The sequence below is a fragment of the Mizuhopecten yessoensis genome, unplaced genomic scaffold (genome assembly GCF_002113885.1).
Source record: "Mizuhopecten yessoensis strain PY_sf001 unplaced genomic scaffold, ASM211388v2 scaffold9847, whole genome shotgun sequence".
Classification (NCBI taxonomy): domain Eukaryota; kingdom Metazoa; phylum Mollusca; class Bivalvia; order Pectinida; family Pectinidae; genus Mizuhopecten; species Mizuhopecten yessoensis.
This window is the reverse complement of record NW_018408252.1, coordinates 894721-915006: the sequence shown is the minus strand read 5'-3', so window position 1 is coordinate 915006 and position 20286 is coordinate 894721. Positions and strand designations below refer to the sequence as shown.

The 20286-nt window shown below is 35.9% G+C and overlaps 1 protein-coding gene across 1 annotated transcript; it reads left to right on the top strand.

The window, feature by feature from the left end:
* Nucleotides 1-15: 15 nt before the first annotated feature.
* On the top strand, nt 16-20236 carry LOC110458838 (protein RER1-like). Its single transcript, XM_021510792.1, has 7 exons — nt 16-158; nt 1230-1329; nt 1556-1660; nt 2380-2482; nt 3005-3083; nt 5346-5481; nt 19552-20236. The coding sequence occupies exons 2-7, from the start codon at nt 1252-1254 to the stop codon at nt 19639-19641; spliced, it is 591 nt and encodes a 196-aa protein (XP_021366467.1). The 5' UTR covers nt 16-158; nt 1230-1251; the 3' UTR covers nt 19642-20236.
* Nucleotides 20237-20286: the final 50 nt, after the last annotated feature.

The following is a 20286-nucleotide window of genomic DNA, read 5'->3' as shown; positions in this document are numbered from 1 at the left end:
ACCGGATATGTCAAAGCATCCATTGATTCGTAAGAAGGCTATTGCAACGTGGCCAGCTCATGAGTTTGTCCTATTACAACTTAGTTCTGACGTTTTAGATACTCTCTCACTGATGGGCTGTTAACTCTGATTACCGTTTAAACAGGAAGAACTAACAGGTCTGTTTCAAAAGCCATTATACCCGAGAAAAACACTGCCGGTGTTTTGGTAGGAGTCATTTCGGACCTCGACATTCCCTTTTCATCCTATTTGAAATGAAAATGTTTACTTATCTCCCTGTTTAAAACTTCGTATAAATGCACTGATGTTATAAGTCAGTATTATTCTTAAAAAGCACATTCCCACTTATGCAATCTGTGTATGATTTAGGTTTACTTTCTAGCAATGTTACGTCAAGTAATAGGCCAGTCGCCTTTAGATTTTCAACCCAACATGTCGAGTACACTGCCGATTGAGCTAATTTATATCTGTTAAGACCTACATGTACAAAGGGGACAAAAGTCGTTCACGTAACGTCATTTTCCAATTAGTTTCCCTGATTATATACTTTTTAAAATTTGTATATTTACTTCTAAAATGTTTATTTACTTCAAAAAAGTAGGACAACTTGGGGCCAATCCCTTTTGTATATAGATGCAAATAAAAATATGTTTAAATCATAAATCCTTAGAGAATATCCAGTTTTTCCTCTGGTGAATCTGTGAATCAACATAGATCGAATGAGAAAATGACATCACTGTGTCCACCTACTGTATAATTTATAGCTGTATAAAGCTATATTTCCTAAAATTTTAGTTTTAGTTTCTTACAATATATTCATTTCACATTTTCAAATAGTTTTGAATAAAACGGTACAAATCAAGACATTTTCTAATAGTCTTGCATAAAACGGTAAATATTATTGAATCATAGTGAGTTTTTTTTTGCTTATCCGCTTGCTAGAGCGGAGAGGAAGAGCTATCCAGTAAGTTAGTTGTGGAGATATCGCTATGCCTGTGTTATGGTTTCGTTACACTGGACTGGCCATGGCCTTGCAATTGGTATAGTGAACGTGTTATATAGTGGCAATGCAGAACAAGTGTAAATAGGATCTACAGTATGACATGTACAAAATTCCAATATTGTTCTGAGTAAGTTAAGACAAGTCATAATGATCGGACTTGTTAAATTATTTATTAAAATATATTTTTTTCTTTCATTATCTTTTTTTTCCCTTTCTCCATGCACAGGTTCATTACAGTTAATAGCAACATGGCCGACTCGGACGGATTGCCAGGCTCTCCGCCTCAGCAAAATCCTGTTCGCAATTTCTTCAGGAGGATAGGGACGGTAAGTTGATATTAAAATATTTTATTATCTAATCTCTTCGTGATCATTAAACAGTAAAGTTTACCGAGTAAACACATGTTTATAAACTTGGACTTATTCAACACAAGTTTACAGTTATGATCTGTAAAAGTAAACAGTCATGTACTTACGTTTAATTTTCAAATTTCCTTTGCATTGTCAACCCACCAAAAATGTTATCTATTTCCTGCTGAGTTTGTTTTTTCAGATCTATCAGAGTAACCTTGATAGAACTACACCTCATTCTGGTGTGCGATGGATTTCGACGATTGTACTGTCTCTTGCTTATGCTGTAAGAGTGTTTTTACTTCAGGTAAGAGTCACGCTTGTGTTTGTATACATAATAAGGTATTTTGAGTTTCCTTTCTCATAATTTTTTTTCAGTGGTTAGATAGGTAGGAAATTGTATTCTTATTTCGGATCTGCCATATTTCTATAAAAACCTGAAGTGTCAGTGATTTTTCATAAAAAAAAATTATGAGTTCAAGCAGGTGCATTTTTTTTTAGTGAAAAAACATATTTAACAATGGCCTGAAAAGAATAAAGGTGTACAATCAACAGTCTGTAAAAAATTTAACAGTACCATTATTAAACTTCTCCCCTTAAAGTTAAAGAAGGGGTGTGTGTATACATACTTGATGAGTCTGTCTCTGAACACAGTGTTGTTCCCAATAGTACTACTCCATATATAAACTGTACTGATTTGAATTATTTTTGTATGCAGAAACCTCGCATCTAGAAGGTTTGAGTACTGCAGTGTTATGCATCTGTTCACTCTACTTCTTCTTACGTAAGGCACAAATTTAAGTGATACGTGGTAAAAAATAACACTTACATTGAGGGGATATGAATAAAGTATTTGTATCTAAATGGGAGCTTCCTCCCATATTGATGGAGTTATGCCCCTTTGTTTAACATTTTTTTGTTGCTCTACTCTTCCCAAATTAGTGCTACAATTTGAATTATACCAGGTACACAAAACCCTTGCATTAAGGTGATGTGAAATATTTATATTCTTTTGCTTTGTTACAGGGCTGGTATATAGTCACATATGCACTAGGGATCTATTTACTTAACATGTTTCTGGCCTTTCTCACCCCTCAAGTAGACCCTGCTTTGGTTGATGATGATGCAGGTAAGATACAAAAATGTTTCTAATCAAACTGTCTATTGATAATTATAATGATATCCTAATGGTGGAATCAGTCTGTTTATCGGTCTTTCCGATGTCAACATTTGGTTTTGAACAGCTTTTTCTGATCATGAATAACCAGTAGTCCTAGATCTAGAGCTACTAGATGGTATTTGGCCAATAGCATACTGTGATGAAAGGCTATCCAGAATGTTCAAATGGTTGAGGATGAACCATATTTAAGGTTACAGGGTTCAAATGTGTTAAAACCAGTCCATTGACTTCTTCTGGAGAAAAAAAAGAAAATTGAAAAGTATTTTGATTAACACTGTAGACCACAATGGACTCGTCCAGATGAATGTATGGTGGAGTTTACTCTGGTTACCTAGGAGTGAAAGGGTTAAATGGTCATACATATTAGGAGGAAATGCAAATACAATGTGTGCAATTATTTATCCATTTTATTCAATGTCATTTTCACATACATTCATATTCAGTTAGATTCAATCCATGTTTTTTTTCCAGAGGATGGTCCATCACTTCCCACTAGAGCAAATGAAGAATTCAAACCATTTATGCGCAGATTGCCAGAATTCAAATTTTGGTTGGTATATTTGAAAGATATAGACCATTTTTAGCCAATCTATTATCATCAGATCATTTTTAACCTACTATCAAAAGATATTGGGCTATTCAACTCACCCTTTGTCCTTCTTTAAACAGTTCTTGTTATGGCTATTTCTCACAAGGAACTGAAGGGATCTTCATAAAATTTCATATGTAAGTTCCTCTTTGTCTTAAGTTGTGCTTATTTACTTTTGAGACTGATCAGATAAAGAAAATTGCCAAGGCGTCCATCTTTGATTTTGACAGCTAAGTTTTGTAATCTCTCGGCTCTTCCTTAGAAAGTTTTGGATGGGTCTTTCTCGAATGTCATGTAGTTACCCTTTAGTCCCTAGTTGTGCATGGTCCCTTTAGAGATTGATTGAATAAAAAGGCCAACAGGTGGCAATTTTTGATTTAGACAGTTAAGGTTTGTTATCTTGGTTTCTGGAAAGTACTGAAGGGGTCTTTCTAAAATACAATAAGCAGGTTTCTCTTAGTCTCTTGTTGTGCATGTTTATTTTTGAGACTGACTGGAATATCAAAAGGTGACAAACTTCGATTTTGACAGTTAAGGTTAGTACTGGAGGGGTCTTTCTAAAATTTGATATGGTCTTTAGCTGTACATATGTACTTTTGAGACTGATTGGGGGGGGGGGGGGGGGATTGCCGTCAGCCTGCCATCTTGGATTATGAAAGTTTAAACTTGTTCATTTCTGTGTCTCAAAAAGTTTTCGAGGGATCTTTATCAAATTTAATGTGTTCCATTTGGTTGCTTGCATATTTACTGTTGAGACTGACTGAGAAAATGGACGACTGGCAGCCATCTTTGATTGTGACCATTAGGTTTTATCTCTATTTCTCAGAAAGTGCTGGAGGAATATTTCTTAAATTTGATATGCAGGTTTCCCGTTGGTCTATATAGCTATGCAGGTTTACTTTTGAGATATTGGAAAACCAAAATTGCAGACAGGTGGCCATCTTGGATGATGAAAGTAAAGACATGTTATCACTATTTCTCAGAAAATACTGGAGGAGACATTCTCAGATTTGATATATAATTTTCCCCATGGTCTCTGGCATGTTCTCAATTGAGGTTGACCAGGAAAACAAACTGATGGCCTACTTGGGAGTTTTGTTGACTCTTTTTCTCAGAAAGTACTGTAGGGATCTTTATTAAATTTCATATGCATGTTCCCTTTGCTCCCTTGTTAAAAATACCCCTGACTTAGTCCTCATCAACAGCACTTCTAATCTTGTATTAGAGGTTTAAGTTAATGTTACAAGATTCTTATGTTCAACATGGGACTGGGTAAAATTATCTGTAAGGAAAATGAAGAGCAAAGGAGGTAGAAGATAATCTTTTATAGCATCCTCGATATCCAGGGGTTATGCTAACTTTCACTCTCTGCACCCCTGGAATGTGTCCAAGCAAAATCAAAAGGCTCGGTGTGCACCGCCTTTTGGAGTTGACGAGAAGGCCAATTTGATCTGTACATCAAAAGAATCTCGCGGTCACGTAATGGTAAAACTGATTGTCTTTGAAGTTGGGCGTCGCTTCTCTACAATCTTCAAAGGATAAGTATCAGCCTTTTGATTGGTCAGGTTTTTTTTACTTGACACCAATCAAATAGCTAGCCGTGCGCCTTCAATTTTGCTGTGACATATTTTAGGGGTGCAGAGAACTAAAGTAAGCGTATATCCCCTGGATATCGAGGATGCTTTTGTAGATCTGATAAAGATCCTTTGATGGTGGGCGACACGATCCTTCCAGGATCTCGTGTGACTTCTAGCCCACTATCAAGTTTTTTTCTGAGTTTATTTGTTGAAATAGGTGATCTATTTATACAAATAAACACCTGAAAAAACTTTATTTGAGGGAGCAGTTCTTGTGCAGTAAATAAAAGACACATTTGCTTGTGGCAACAAACGGAATTGGACCAAGTCATTGCAATGTGTAGGATATTTGATACTTGTACACAAGATAACATTGTGTTTGTATTCAAGTTTTCTCCCTTTATAATAATATGTATTTTCTAAAAATTCAGAAATCAAACATTGCTTTACAACAATTTTGAAACAAGTTCTATGAACTTTTTCGGCCTGGATGGGTGTATGCAGGAGGCCTTATATTTAATTAGTGGGGAATTAAAGGAAATCACAGTACTGCAAGATGCATGTCACATTATTAAAGATTCTATTGTTTATTTTATGAAACTAAACAAGACCATCAGAATTTACTTGACTTTCTTCTTTTTTTCAGGTACTCTGCAACCAAAGCCATCTCTATAGCCATGTTTTGCACATTTTTTGAAGCCTTCAATATCCCAGTGTTTTGGCCCATACTTGTGATGTACTTTATAATTCTGTTTGTCATAACAATGAAAAGACAGATTAAAGTAAGTATAACTTTAAAACATACTACCATAGACATACATGTGAATAGTGCACACTTCTTAAGAGGAAAACAACGATATCAAGAAAGGGTGCACCCAATACACAGGAACAATCCAAAACTATCGGGAATGAAATATTCAATATTGTCAGTTCAAATGTGCAAAATCAATATGGGAAAAGTTGTGAAGTCTGCCTTTATGAATATATGTACTACAAAGAATCAAGTTTGTGTGATACTGTTCGTAAATGCCGATTGAACCGGCATTGATGCAAGTGAGATTTCAAAAATGAATATTAATCCTTTCACCACTTTGGACCATAATGGACTCATCCAGATCAACACGTTGGAGAGTCTACTAAAGTTCCATACGGGGAAAATATACATCTATATAAGTATTTTCTTATAAAACAAAACAATGCTGAAATCATCAGTGTTTGGTGTTTTGAAGTGTCCCCAATTCAGCTATTGGCAGTCCCCGTTGGCTGTTGCTAGATGACTGAGTTTGATTTGTATTCTTGTTTTGTGGAATTGTGTATTTCATAAATAGTATTAAAGTTTTTCTTAAACATGCTGTTGAAAAAACAATAACGTTTTCTTACCAATAGTATCTGCTCTGCCTAAGCCAGGTGTCAACAGATCTTGTACTCGAAGTGTCGATTAATCAACTGTCACCTAATTAATGACTAGCCTTATAATTAGGCCTTAACTGTGATCTATTTTCCCAACATAACTAACCTGGGTGAAGTGTTATTTAGTTTATACCTTAAGTAACACTTGTAGGGCCTGCGCAGTGGCCAAGTGGTTAAATATAAGGCTTCTGACATTCTGCTACCACTAGCCCTCCTCCACTGGGTCACAGTATCGAGGCATACGTGGGACCGTCGCCAGTTACTGGCTGTAGGTCGGTGGTTTTTCTCCGGGAACTCCAGCTTTCCTCCACCACCTAAACCTGGCACATCCTTAAATGACCCTAGCTGTTAATGGGACATAAAACAAACCAAACCAAACACTATTTGTAGTATAGTAAGATGTGTTTCGGTCAAGGAAGATATATGAGTTGCGGCTTAAACTTTGAGCTTTAGGACCAGTGGGATTGGATGTATAAAATGTTAAATTTATTGTCACAGATCTTGTTGTTATTTTGAAAACTTGTACAACCACTTTCATTTTTTATCCTCTTATCTTTACAGTCTTTTATCTGAAAGTACACAACAATAAATGGTGGCTGATAATATTATTGAAACATAAAACCAATTATTTACACCTGGTGATATGGGGTTTTAGCCGCAAAACATCTTACTTGACCTCATGGTCAACACATCTTACTATGTACATACGAAGTGTATTACTTGTATGATCCATATAAGTAGCTTGTGACCTATAGCTACCTATAGTCAATGCTACCAGTCCAGCTTGACATTTTATCCCCCGAAAAAATCTTGCTTATAGTCTTTTCCACCCAAAAAAATGTACCTGTGCATAATATACACACAATATTTACATAACATATAATGGTCTTTTCCATTTGTACAGAAATAGCAATCAATATATTTTTTGTCACCTTTTTTTTTCTAAGTTCAATAGGGCAGAATTACTACACAAAAAAATTGCAAAGAGCTGTATTTTAGGAGAGGGAGATGGGCGTCACTTGTTAGCCTTTCATGATAACTTATTGCCTGCCTGGGTGACATCATCTTCAATAATCTGTAAACTTTTCCCAGTTTATACTAAATAAAAAGTTGAAACGTCGTCACTATAGCCCCAAGCTCTTGAAAAATACTCACAAGGACCTTGTGGTATGTACGACACTCTCATTAATAACCTGTAATGTAGCTGTCCTAACTATAAATCAGTGATTGTTATATCATTGTTTTGTGAGAGTAACGTCATTAATTTTTGAGAAAATGATGTCATTTTCTCACACAAACCAATGACGTAACAATCAATACCTGCTCACAAGAGAAGATAACTCTGCAATACTCAAAGACGGAATGTGAGTCTGTTGTTAAGATGTGTTAACATCTCTAAGATAAATTAAGCCCATTACTTAATTAATTCAACTTTTGCTTGAGCTTTGTCATGCTTCATGGCAGCTATTATTCCTCATTCAATGACAAAGTGATTTTACATAATTTGATTGAATAGTTTAGTGGGATTTTTTCTGCCTCAGTGAAGAATGATGTATTCTCCTGTGGTTAAATGTGTATTTTTCAGTGATCATCATCCCCCCGCTTATTATGGGGGCATTTTGGCCCTATACCAAAACATATGTTGCCTTTTGTGTGTAAAACATGGGGCAACTTAATAACTACTCAAAAAAATGGGTTTTAATCTAAAGGTCACATTCAATTAAGCTTCAAAATTGAAGTTAAAATACAACAGACTTGTTTAGTTAAGTTTGCATCACATCAAATTTTTCCCCAAAACTATCGAGTCAAATTCACTGTGGATTTTCTCTTTCAACATCCATGGCAGAATTATAGCTATGTACAAGGTTAATATTATTTTCTAGGAATATGCTATATCCATCTACTTTGGTTTAAATAGACTAGGCATATTTATACAATTGTTCTGTTCTCACATACTGAAGATTCCTGTTGAACTTGAGCACAACCTAGAGCCCATGTGTTTACTATAAAGATTTGGGTGTAGTACTTGTGCTACAGCAATTGTGTATCGGTATATATACTCCTTTGGTGGCTACTGAAGCAAGTGATACTGATACACAAACAGAAGTATTATGATTTATACCTTGCATGAGTTGTGTTAAATAACAACCTTGACCTACTTTAAAGATCACAAGGGTCGAATGTGTTAAAAACCTTGAAATATCTTATTCTGAATTACCAAGAGGCCTAGAGCAATAATATTTGGCTATTGGGTATCTGGGACAGAGTTCTATAACTTTCCTCAGATAAATGACGTTAACAGTGGCAGATCCAGAGACCTATCTGGGGGGTCCATGTGGGGGAAAATACATGATTTTTAAAGAAAATTCACAGGGTGGGTGGGGGACTTATAGCCTAAATAAAACTCTGGATTCACCACTGATCTTAAGGCAAACCCGGGGGCCAGAGTAATGATACTTGGCCAGTAGGATCCTGGTACAGAGTGATATACATTTTCCCCAAATAAGTTATATAATTACCTTGATCTACTTTCATGGTCACAGGGTTCAAATATTTAAATATCTTTTAAACAACTTCTTCTGCAATACCAGGAAGCACTGTTCTATTAGGAACATTAATGTAATAATTCTGAAAGAGATTTTTGTTAATTGGTTATAAATTTAGGTATTGCTCAACCTAGAGCCCATGTGTTTACTATAAAGATTTGGGTGTAGTACTTGTGCTACAGCAATTGTGTATCTATATATACTCCTTTGGTGCCTACTGAAGGAAGTGATATTGATACACAAACAATTCTATAAGGAACATTAATGTAATAAATCAGAAAAAGATTTTTTTGGATTGGATATAAATTTAGGTATTGCACAACCTAGAGCCCATGTGTTTACTATAAAGATTTGGGTGTAGTACTTGTGCTACATAAAATGTGTGCTGTACACTATTATAAGTCCCTTGCCGGGGGGAATATAGTTTTGTGTCATATCTGTTCGTCCTTCTGCTATCTTGTCCGGACTCCATCTCCTCACTGGAACTTCATACTTGGGGTATGGGTTCACCTTGGTGAGGCGCTGTGTCATGTATCAAAAGTAGGGCACTCTGACCTACATTTTGACCTTTGACCTTCATCAAAGAAAATGTTTGTCCGAGCTGTATCTCGAGCTCTGGGTTCACCTTGGTGAGGTGCTGTGTCATGTATCAAAAGTAGGTCACTCTGACCAACATTTTGACCATTGACCTACATCAAAGAAAACGTTTGTCAGGGCTGTATCTCGAGCTCCTACACTTCTAGAGACTGGAACTTCTTGCTTGGGGCATGGGTTCACTTGCATTGAAGGAAAAGCATACATAGTGTCACCAGATGCAATTTAATAGAAAAACAATACCACTCAAGTAAACATCCACCAGATTTATTTGCAATAGTAGCACTGACACTATTCCTTATTGAATACGATGGGTCTGTCAAACATTCATATATAGAATTAGTTCGTGCACAAATTTATCATCTGTGCATTTCACATTCGGTGGGGGACTATAATTCGCGGAATTGTCTTGTTCTATTAGTAACATTAATGTAATAAATCAGAAAGAGATTAATTTTAATTGAATTTAAATTTAGGAATCGCACAACCTAGAGCCCATGTGTTTACTATAAAGATTTGGGTGTAGTACTTGTGCTACAGCAATTGTGTATCTGTATATATATACTCCTTTGGTGCCTACTGAAGTAAGTGATACTGAGTTACACAAACAATTCTATTTGGAACATTAGTGTAATATATCAGAAAGAGATTATTTTTAATTGGATTTAAATTAAGGTATTGTACAACCTAGAGCCCATGTGTTTTCTATAAAGATTTGGGTGTAGTACTTGTGCTACAGCAATTGTGTGCTGTACACACTATTATTAGTCCCCCACCGGGAACCGGGGGGAATATACATGTAGTTTTGCGTCATATCTGTCTGTCCTTCCTTCCGTCCTTCCTCTATCTTGTCCTGGCTCCATCTCCTACACTACTAGTCACTGGAACTTCATTCTTTGGGTATGGATTCACCTTGGTGAGGCGCTGTGTCGTATATCAAAAGTAGGTCACTCGGACCTACATTTTGACCTTTGCCCTACATCAAAGAAACAGTTTGTCCGTGCTCTATCTCCTACACTTCTAGTTACTGGAACTTCTTGCTTGGGGCATAGGTGCACTTGCATTGAAGGAAAAGCATACATAGTGTCACCAGATGCAATTTAATAGAAAAACGATACCACTCAAGTAAACATCCACCAGATTTAATTGCAATAGTTGCACTGACATTATTCCTTATTAAATACGATGGATCTGTCAAACATTCATATATAGAATTAGTTCCTACACAAATTTATCATCTGTGCATTTCACATTCGGTGGGGGACTATAAGTGGACGAAGAATTGTCTTGTTCTATTAGGAACATTTATATAATAAATCAGAAAGAGATTAATTTTAATTGGATATAAATTTAGGTATTGCACAACCTAGAGCCCATGTGTTTACTATAAAGATTTGGGTGTAGTACTTGTGCTACAGCAATTGTGTATCTGTATATATACTCCTTTGGTGCCAACTGAAGTAAGTGATACTGAGTTACGCAAACAATTCTATTTGGAACATTAATGTAATATATCAGATAGAGATGTTTTTAATTGAATATAAATTTTGGTATTGCACAACCTAGAGCCCATGTGTTTTCTATAAAGATTTGGGTGTAGTACTTGTGCTACAAAAAATGTATTTAACTTGAGCACAATCTAGAGCCCATGTGTTTACTATAAAGATTAGGGTGTAGTACTTGTGCTACAGCAATTGTGTGCTGTACACAATTATAAGTCGCCCACAAGGAACCGGTGTGGAATATAGTTTTGCATCATTTCTGTCCGTCCTTCCGCTATCTTGTCCGGGCTCTTATCTCCTACGTACACTACTTGTCACTTGAACTACATACTTGGGGTATGGGTTCACCTTGGTGAGACGCTGTGTCCTGTATCAAAAGTAGGTCACTCAGACCTACATTTTGACCTTTGACCTACATCAAAGAAAACGTTTGTCCGGGTTCTATCTCCTACACTTCTAGATACTGGAACTTCTTACTTGGGCATAGGTTCACTTGCATTGAAGGAAAAGCATACATAGTGTCACTAGATGTATTTTAATAGAAAAACGGTACCACTAACCAGTAAACATCCACCAGATTTATTTGCAATAGTAGCACTGACACTATTACTTATTGAATACGGTGGGTTTGTCAAACATTCATATATAGAATTAGTTCCTGCACAAATTTATCATCTGTGCATTTCACATTCGGTGGGGGACTATAAGTAGCCAAATTGTCTTGTTCTATTAGGAACATTTGTGTAATAAATTTAGAAATAGATTAATTTTAATTGGATTTAAATTTAGGTATTGCACAACCTAGAGCCCATGTGTTTACTATAAAGATTTGGGTGTAGTACTTGTGCTACAGCAATTGTGTATCTGTATATATACTCCTTTGGTGCCTACTGAAGTAAGTGATACTGAGTTACACAAACAATTCTATTTGGAACATTAGTGTAATATATCAGAAAGAGATTATTTTTAATTGGATTTAAATTAAGGTATTGTACAACCTAGAGCCCATGTGTTTTCTATAAAGATTTGGGTGTAGTACTTGTGCTACAGCAATTGTGTGCTGTACACACTATTATTAGTCCCCCACCGGGAACCGGGGGGAATATACATGTAGTTTTGCGTCATATCTGTCTGTCCTTTCTTCCGTCCTTCCTCTATCTTGTCCTGGCTCCATCTCCTACACTACTAGTCACTGGAACTTCATTCTTTGGGTATGGATTCACCTTGGTGAGGCGCTGTGTCGTATATCAAAAGTAGGTCACTCGGACCTACATTTTGACCTTTGCCCTACATCAAAGAAACAGTTTGTCCGTGCTCTATCTCCTACACTTCTAGTTACTGGAACTTCTTGCTTGGGGCATAGGTGCACTTGCATTGAAGGAAAAGCATACATAGTGTCACCAGATGCAATTTAATAGAAAAACGATACCACTCAAGTAAACATCCACCAGATTTAATTGCAATAGTAGCACTGACATTATTCCTTATTGAATACGATGGGTCTGTCAAACATTCATATATAGAATTAGTTCCTACACAAATTTATCATCTGTGCATTTCACATTCGGTGGGGGACTATAAGTGGCCGAAGAATTGTCTTGTTCTATTGGGAACATTTATATAATAAATCAGAAAGAGATTAATTTTAATTGGATATAAATTTAGGTATTGCACAACCTAGAGCCCATGTGTTTACTATAAAGATTTGGGTGTAGTACTTGTGCTACAGCAATTGTGTATCTGTATATATACTCCTTTGGTGCCTACTGAAGTAAGTGATACTGAGTTACACAAACAATTCTATTTGGAACATTAGTGTAATATATCAGAAAGAGATGTTTTTAATTGAATATAAATTTAGGTATTGCACAACCTAGAGCCCATGTGTTTACTATAAAGATTTGGGTGTAGTACTTGTGCTACAGCAATTGTGTATCTGTATATATACTCCTTTGGTGCCTACTGAAGTAAGTGATACTGAGTTACACAAACAATTCTATTTGGAACATTAGTGTAATATATCAGAAAGAGATGTTTTTAATTGAATATAAATTTAGGTATTGCACAACCTAGAGCCCATGTGTTTACTATAAAGATTTGGGTGTAGTACTTGTGCTACAGCAATTGTGTATCTGTATATATACTCCTTTGGTGCCTACTGAAGTAAGTGATACTGAGTTACACAAACAATTCTATTTGGAACATTAGTGTAATATATCAGATAGAGATGTTTTTAATTGAATATAAATTTAGGTATTGCACAACCTAGAGCCCATGTGTTTACTACAAAGATTTGGGTGTAGTACTTGTGCTACAGCAATTGTGTATCTGTACACTATTATTAGTCTCCCACTGGGAACCGAGGGGGAAATATAGTTTTGTGTCATATCTGACCATCCTTCCTTCCGTCCTTCCGCTATCTTGTCCAGGCTCTATCTCCTACACTACTAGTCACTGGAACTTCTAGCTTGGGGCATAGGTTCACTTGCATTGATCGTGAAGAAGAAGCATACATAGTGTCACCAGATGCAATTTAATAGTAAAACGGTACCACTTACCAGTAAACATCCACCAGATTTATTTGCAATAATAGCACTGACACTATTCCTTATTGAATATGATGGGTCTGTCGAACATTCATATATACAGAATGTAGAATTAGTTCCTGCACAAATTTATCATCTGTGCATTTCACATTCGGTGGGGGACTATAAGTGGCCGAATTGTCTTGTTCTATTAGGAACATTTATGTGATAAATCAGAAAGAGATTAATTTTAATTGAATTTAAATTTAGGAATTGCACAACCTAGAGCCCATGTGTTTACTATAAAGATTTGGGTGTAGTACTTGTGCTACAGCAATTGTGTATCTGTATATATTCTCCTTTGGTGCCTACTGAAGTAAGTGATACTGAGTTACACAAACAATTCTATTTGGAACATTAGTGTAATATATCAGAAAGAAATTATTTTTAATTGGATTTAAATTTAGGTATTGCACAATCTAGAGCCCATGTGTTTACTATAAAGATTTGGGTGTAGTACTTGTGCTTCAGCAATTGTGTGCTGTACACTATTATTAGTCCCCCACTGGGAACAGAGGGGGAAATATAGTTTTGTGTCATATCTGTCTGTCCTTCCATCCGTCCTTCCGCTATCTTGTCCGGGCTCTATCACTTACACTACTTGTCGCTGGAACTTCATACCTAAGGTAATGGTTCACCTTGGGGAGGAGCTGTGTCGTGTATCAATAGTAGGTCGATCTGACCTACATTTTGACCTTCGACCTACATCAAAGAAAAAGTTTGTCCGGGCTCTATCTCCTACACTTCTAGTTACTGGAACTTCTTGCTTGGGGCATTGGTTCACTTGGATTGAAGAAGAAGCATACATAGTGTCATCAGATGCAATTTCATAGAAAAATGATACCACTCACCAGTAAACATCCACCAGATTTATTTGCAATAATAGCACTGACACTATTCCTTATTGAATACGGTGGGTCTGTCACACATTCATATATAGAATTAGTTCCTGCACAAATTTATCATCTGTGCATTTCACATTCGGTGGGGGACTATAATTCGCGGAATTGTCTTGTTCTATTAGTAACATTAATGTAATAAATCAGAAAGAGATTTTTTTTTAATTGGATTTAAATTTAGGTATTGCACAACCTAGAGCCCATGTGTTTACTATAAAGATTTGGGTGTAGTACTTGTGCTACAGCAATTGTGTATCTGTATATATACTCCTTTGGTGCCTACTGAAGTAAGTGATACTGAGTTACACAAACAATTCTATTTGGAACATTAGTGTAATATATCAGAAAGAGATTATTTTTAATTGGATTTAAATTAAGGTATTGTACAACCTAGAGCCCATGTGTTTTCTATAAAGATTTGGGTGTAGTACTTGTGCTACAGCAATTGTGTGCTGTACACACTATTATTAGTCCCCCACCGGGAACCGGGGGGAATATACATGTAGTTTTGCGTCATATCTGTCTGTCCTTCCTTCCGTCTTTCCTCTATCTTGTCCTGGCTCCATCTCCTACACTACTAGTCACTGGAACTTCATTCTTTGGGTATGGATTCACCTTGGTGAGGCGCTGTGTCGTATATCAAAAGTAGGTCACTCGGACCTACATTTTGACCTTTGCCCTACATCAAAGAAACAGTTTGTCCGTGCTCTATCTCCTACACTTCTAGTTACTGGAACTTCTTGCTTGGGGCATAGGTGCACTTGCATTGAAGGAAAAGCATACATAGTGTCACCAGATGCAATTTAATAGAAAAACGATACCACTCAAGTAAACATCCACCAGATTTAATTGCAATAGTAGCACTGACATTATTCCTTATTGAATACGATGGGTCTGTCAAACATTCATATATAGAATTAGTTCCTACACAAATTTATCATCTGTGCATTTCACATTCGGTGGGGGACTATAAGTGGCCGAAGAATTGTCTTGTTCTATTGGGAACATTTATATAATAAATCAGAAAGAGATTAATTTTAATTGGATATAAATTTAGGTATTGCACAACCTAGAGCCCATGTGTTTACTATAAAGATTTGGGTGTAGTACTTGTGCTACAGCAATTGTGTATCTGTATATATACTCCTTTGGTGCCTACTGAAGTAAGTGATACTGAGTTACGCAAACAATTCTATTAGGAACATTAATGTAATATATCAGATAGAGATGTTTTTAATTGAATATAAATGTTGGTATTGCACAACCTAGAGCCCATGTGTTTACTATAAAGATTTGGGTGTAGTACTTGTGCTACAGCAATTGTGTGCTGTACACAATTATAAGTCGCCCACTAGGAACCGGTACGGAATATAGTTTTGCATCATTTCTGTCCGTCCTTCCGCTATCTTGTCCGGGCTCTTATCTCCTACACTACTTGTCACTTGAACTACATACTTGGGGTATGGGTTCACCTTGGTGAGGCGCTGTGTCCTGTATCAAAAGTAGGTCACTCAGACCTACATTTTGACCTTTGACCTACATCAAAGAAAAAGTTTGTCCGGGTTCTATCTCCTACACTTCTAGATACTGGAACTTCTTACTTGGGCATAGGTTCACTTGCATTGAAGGAAAAGCATACATAGTGTCACCAGATGTAATTTAATAGAAAAACGGTACCATTAACCAGTAAACATCCACCAGATTTATTTGCAATAGTAGCACTGACACTATTACTTATTGAATACGGTGGGTTTGTCAAACATTCATATATAGAATTAGTTCCTGCACAAATTTATCATCTGTGCATTTCACATTCGGTGGGGGACTATAATTCGCGGAATTGTCTTGTTCTATTAGGAACATTAATGTAATAAATCAGAAAGAGATTAATTCTAATTGGATATAAATTTAGGTATTGCACAACCTAGAGCCCATGTGTTTACTATAAAGATTTGGGTGTAGTACTTGTGCTACAGCAATTGTGTATCTGTCTATATACTCCTTTGGTGCCTACTGAAGTGAGTGATACTGAGTTACACAAACAATTCTATTTGGAACATTAGTGTAATATATCAGATAGAGATGTTTTTAATTGAATATAAATTTAGGTATTGCACAACCTAGAGCCCATGTGTTTACTACAAAGATTTGGGTGTAGTACTTGTGCTACATCAAATGTGTTTAACTTGAGCACATTCTAGAGCCCATGTGTTTACTATAAAGATTTGGGTGTAGTACTTGTGCTACAGCAATTGTGTGCTGTACACTATTATTAGTCCCCCACCGGGAACCGGGGGGAATATACATGTAGTTTTGCATCATATCTGTCTGTCCTTCCTTCTGTCCTTCCTCTATCTTGTCCTGGCTCCATCTCCTACACTACTTTTCACTGGAACTTCATTCTTTGGGTATGGATTCACCTTGGTGAGGCTCTGTGTCATATATCAAAAGTAGGTCACTCAGACCTACATTTTGACCTTTGACCTACATCAAAGAAAAAGTTTGTCCGTGCTCTATCTCCTACACTTCTAGTTACTGGAACTTCTTGCTTGGGGCATAGGTGCACTTGCATTGAAGGAAAAGCATACATAGTGTCACCAGATGCAATTTAATAGAAAAACGATACCACTCAAGTAAACATCCACCAGATTTATTTGCAATAGTAGCACTGACATTATTCCTTATTGAATACGATGGGTCTGTCAAACATTCATATATAGAATTAGTTCCTACACAAATTTATCATCTGTGCATTTCACATTCGGTGGGGGACTTTAAGTGGCCGAAGAATTGTCTTGTTCTATTAGGAACATTTATGTGATAAATCAGAAAGAGATTAATTTTAATTGAATTTAAATTTAGGAATTGCACAACCTAGAGCCCATGTGTTTACTATAAAGATTTGGGTGTAGTACTTGTGCTACAGCAATTGTGTATCTGTACACTATTTTTAGTCTCCCAATGGGAACCGAGGGGGAAATATAGTTTTGTGTCATATCTGACCATCCTTCCTTCCGTCCTTCCGCTATCTTGTCCAGGCTCTATCTCCTACACTACTAGTCACTGGAACTTCTAGCTTGGGGCATAGGTTCACTTGCATTGATCGTGAAGAAGAAGCATGCATAGTGTCACCAGATGCAATTTAATAGTAAAACGGTACCACTTACCAGTAAACATCCACCAGATTTATTTTCAATAATAGCACTGACACTATTCCTTATTGAATACGATGGGTCTGTCGAACATTCATATATAGAATTAGTTCCTGCACAAATTTATCATCTGTGCATTTCACATTCGGTGGGGGACTATAAGTGGCCGAATTGTCTTGTTCTGTAATAAGAACATTTATGTAATAAATCAGAAAGAGATTAATTTTAATTGGATTTAAATTTAGGCATTGCACAACCTAGAGCCCATGTGTTTACTATAAAGATTTGGGTGTAGTACTTGTGCTACAGCAATTGTGTATCTGTATATATACTCCTTTGGTGCCTACTGAAGTAAGTGATACTGAGTTACACAAACAATTCTATTTGGAACATTAATGTAATAAATCCGAAAGAGATTAATTTTAATTGGATTTAAATTTTGGTATTGCACAATGTATAGCCCATGTGTTTACTATAAAGATTTGGGTGTAGTACTTGTGCTACATGATAGGAGCAAGTTCAGGTGTATTCAAAATTTATCATTTATTGTCTTATTTTTGCTTTATAGTCTACTTTTTTCTGCATATTAAGTTTTTTAACAAAATACTGGCTACCTACAGAAATTAGAACTTGAAAATCTTGAAATTTACAAAATACTAGCTATTACAAAACACTTTTGACTAAATGTTTTATTGCAATAACATTAATATATAACAATTAAATAGCGCTAGCTCTATACAGTTTGCAAAATTACTGGACGGTGCTATACAATACTTGAAAAATAGTATTCCTACAGACTGAGACAGTAACAGAAATAGAAGTTAAAAAAAGGCATAATTATTTAGTGTAGATGGTCACATAATCATACACAGGCACTGGTGTAGGCAGGGCAAATGAGGCCAGCATCATAAGTGTGAGAAATCGTATCAAAGGACCTTTCTGTTTACTATATGCATTAGGTATATGGTGATTTAAAACATTTTCTCCCACACCCACTGTAGTTACCTCATTCATGACTCATTGGATAAACCTGCTAGGAGTTGGTAAACATGTTTGGTTACACACTAGTGGGTAACACTCTAGACATGATTTCATTGGTCAATCTTTGATTTATGACGACACGTAATAATGCTTTTCGATTATCTAACTCGTTAGTAAGATAAACAGGATAACCAACCACCACTTGTTGGGGAACCTCTACTTAACACTTCACTTCAATTGGTGTTTAGCAAGCAAGTTTCTAAGCGTCTAAAACCTGGGTGTAAAGGTAAATATACTTGATAAACAACAACAATCATCTGCTCTGATTCTCTGGAAAATTTTCATCCTGTCTGATGTGATTGTGGGTGATATTATTATAATTACATAAACACAGAAAGTATGCAATCCACAAAGAGCAGGAGATGAATCCCATTTAGAGAAATGTAGCACTATTTCTGAAAAAAGGTAAATATAATAATATTGACCCCAAGTGATCGATCCCTGTAACTTGTGGAGTTCCAATTATTTAGACGCAATATTTCAATTGTGTTAAATCATATATAGTTATAAACATGTACAAAAACATGACTGTTCACTCACAAAGCATATATTTAGGGGAGCCAGTAAAACAGATATTTGCGACAGTATAATCACGATATACTGCCACAGATTTCAAAATACAGTAAGGTTATCCTCATTCTAATTAATGTCAATTAAAACCACAAGTAGAAACGTTGATTTAAGATATTTTTGAGCGTTTTCTTCAAATTCTGTGTCTGTCTGCTTTGGATTGGTGACATCAGAAATATTCAAAGTGAGGCGGAATTATGTTGACCTTTCGGGTCACGCTATTGTTTGTGACATCATGAATAATCACCATCCAGGCTTCATATGTGAATGAGAAATGTTAGGACAGTTCATCATGGTTTTACTGTCGCAAAGTATTTTGATTGACCAATCAAATGCTGTGTTACATCTCAAATGAATTAAAATCTGCTTTATATATGTCCACTTCCGAAATTATTCTGGGTAGTTTCCTTATAAAAGGAATGTGGTACAGGAAGATACGGTCCGTGTCTTGCTGTTATGAATTGAATATTGAACAAATATGCACTCCATCCTGACATTTAACATAATTGGTACTTTAACTTTCAATTCATTTAATTTTTCATTTGTTTTTCAGCATATGATTAAATACAGATACATACCTTTTTCACATGGAAAGAAGAAATACCAAGGGAAGGAAGACAGTGGGAAGGTGGTATCCTCCTAAGAACAATTGTGTGGCACACTGCAGCGTGATGAACAGTCCTGTGTATAAATTAAATTCATCTGTGAGAGAAGGGATGTGGAATGTGAGGAGTGACTAGGACTGACTATGGCTGGATCTTTCACAGGAGTCAAAATAATTATGTGTGACTGACTTTGAATGGAAAATTGACCTTGACCGTGAATACGGATATCATCACAGCCACTGACTATAATTCTGATCAACATTGCGACTATTTTACTTTGTCAAACATTAACATGAATTCAGATAGAAGTAAATAGTATACGTATTAACTATGTATTTTATGGATAACATGTTTTAAGTGGGTATGTAAACATTAAAAAATGTATATATATATACATGCTTTATGAATTAAAAGCTATATAATATATATATACATGCTGTACGTCTGTAGATATACATGCTGTATGTCTGTAGATATACATGCTGTACGTCTGTAGATAGACATGCTGTACGTCTGTAGATATACATGCTGTACGTTTGTAGATATACATGCAGTATATGTTATAAACATGCTGTAAGTCTGTAGATATACATGCTGTAAGTCGGGAGATATACATGCTGTATATGTTATAAACATGATGTAAGTCTGTAGATATACATGCTGTATATGTTATAAACATGATG

Coding starts and splice junctions, on each gene's coding strand:
- LOC110458838 (XM_021510792.1), top strand. CDS start 1,252: ATGGCCGACTCGGACGGATTGCCAGGCTCTCCGCCTCAGCAAAATCCT. Junction 1,330..1,555: donor TCTTCAGGAGGATAGGGACG/GTAAGTTGATAT, acceptor TTGTTTTTTCAG/ATCTATCAGAGTAACCTTGA. Junction 1,661..2,379: donor TAAGAGTGTTTTTACTTCAG/GTAAGAGTCACG, acceptor GCTTTGTTACAG/GGCTGGTATATAGTCACATA.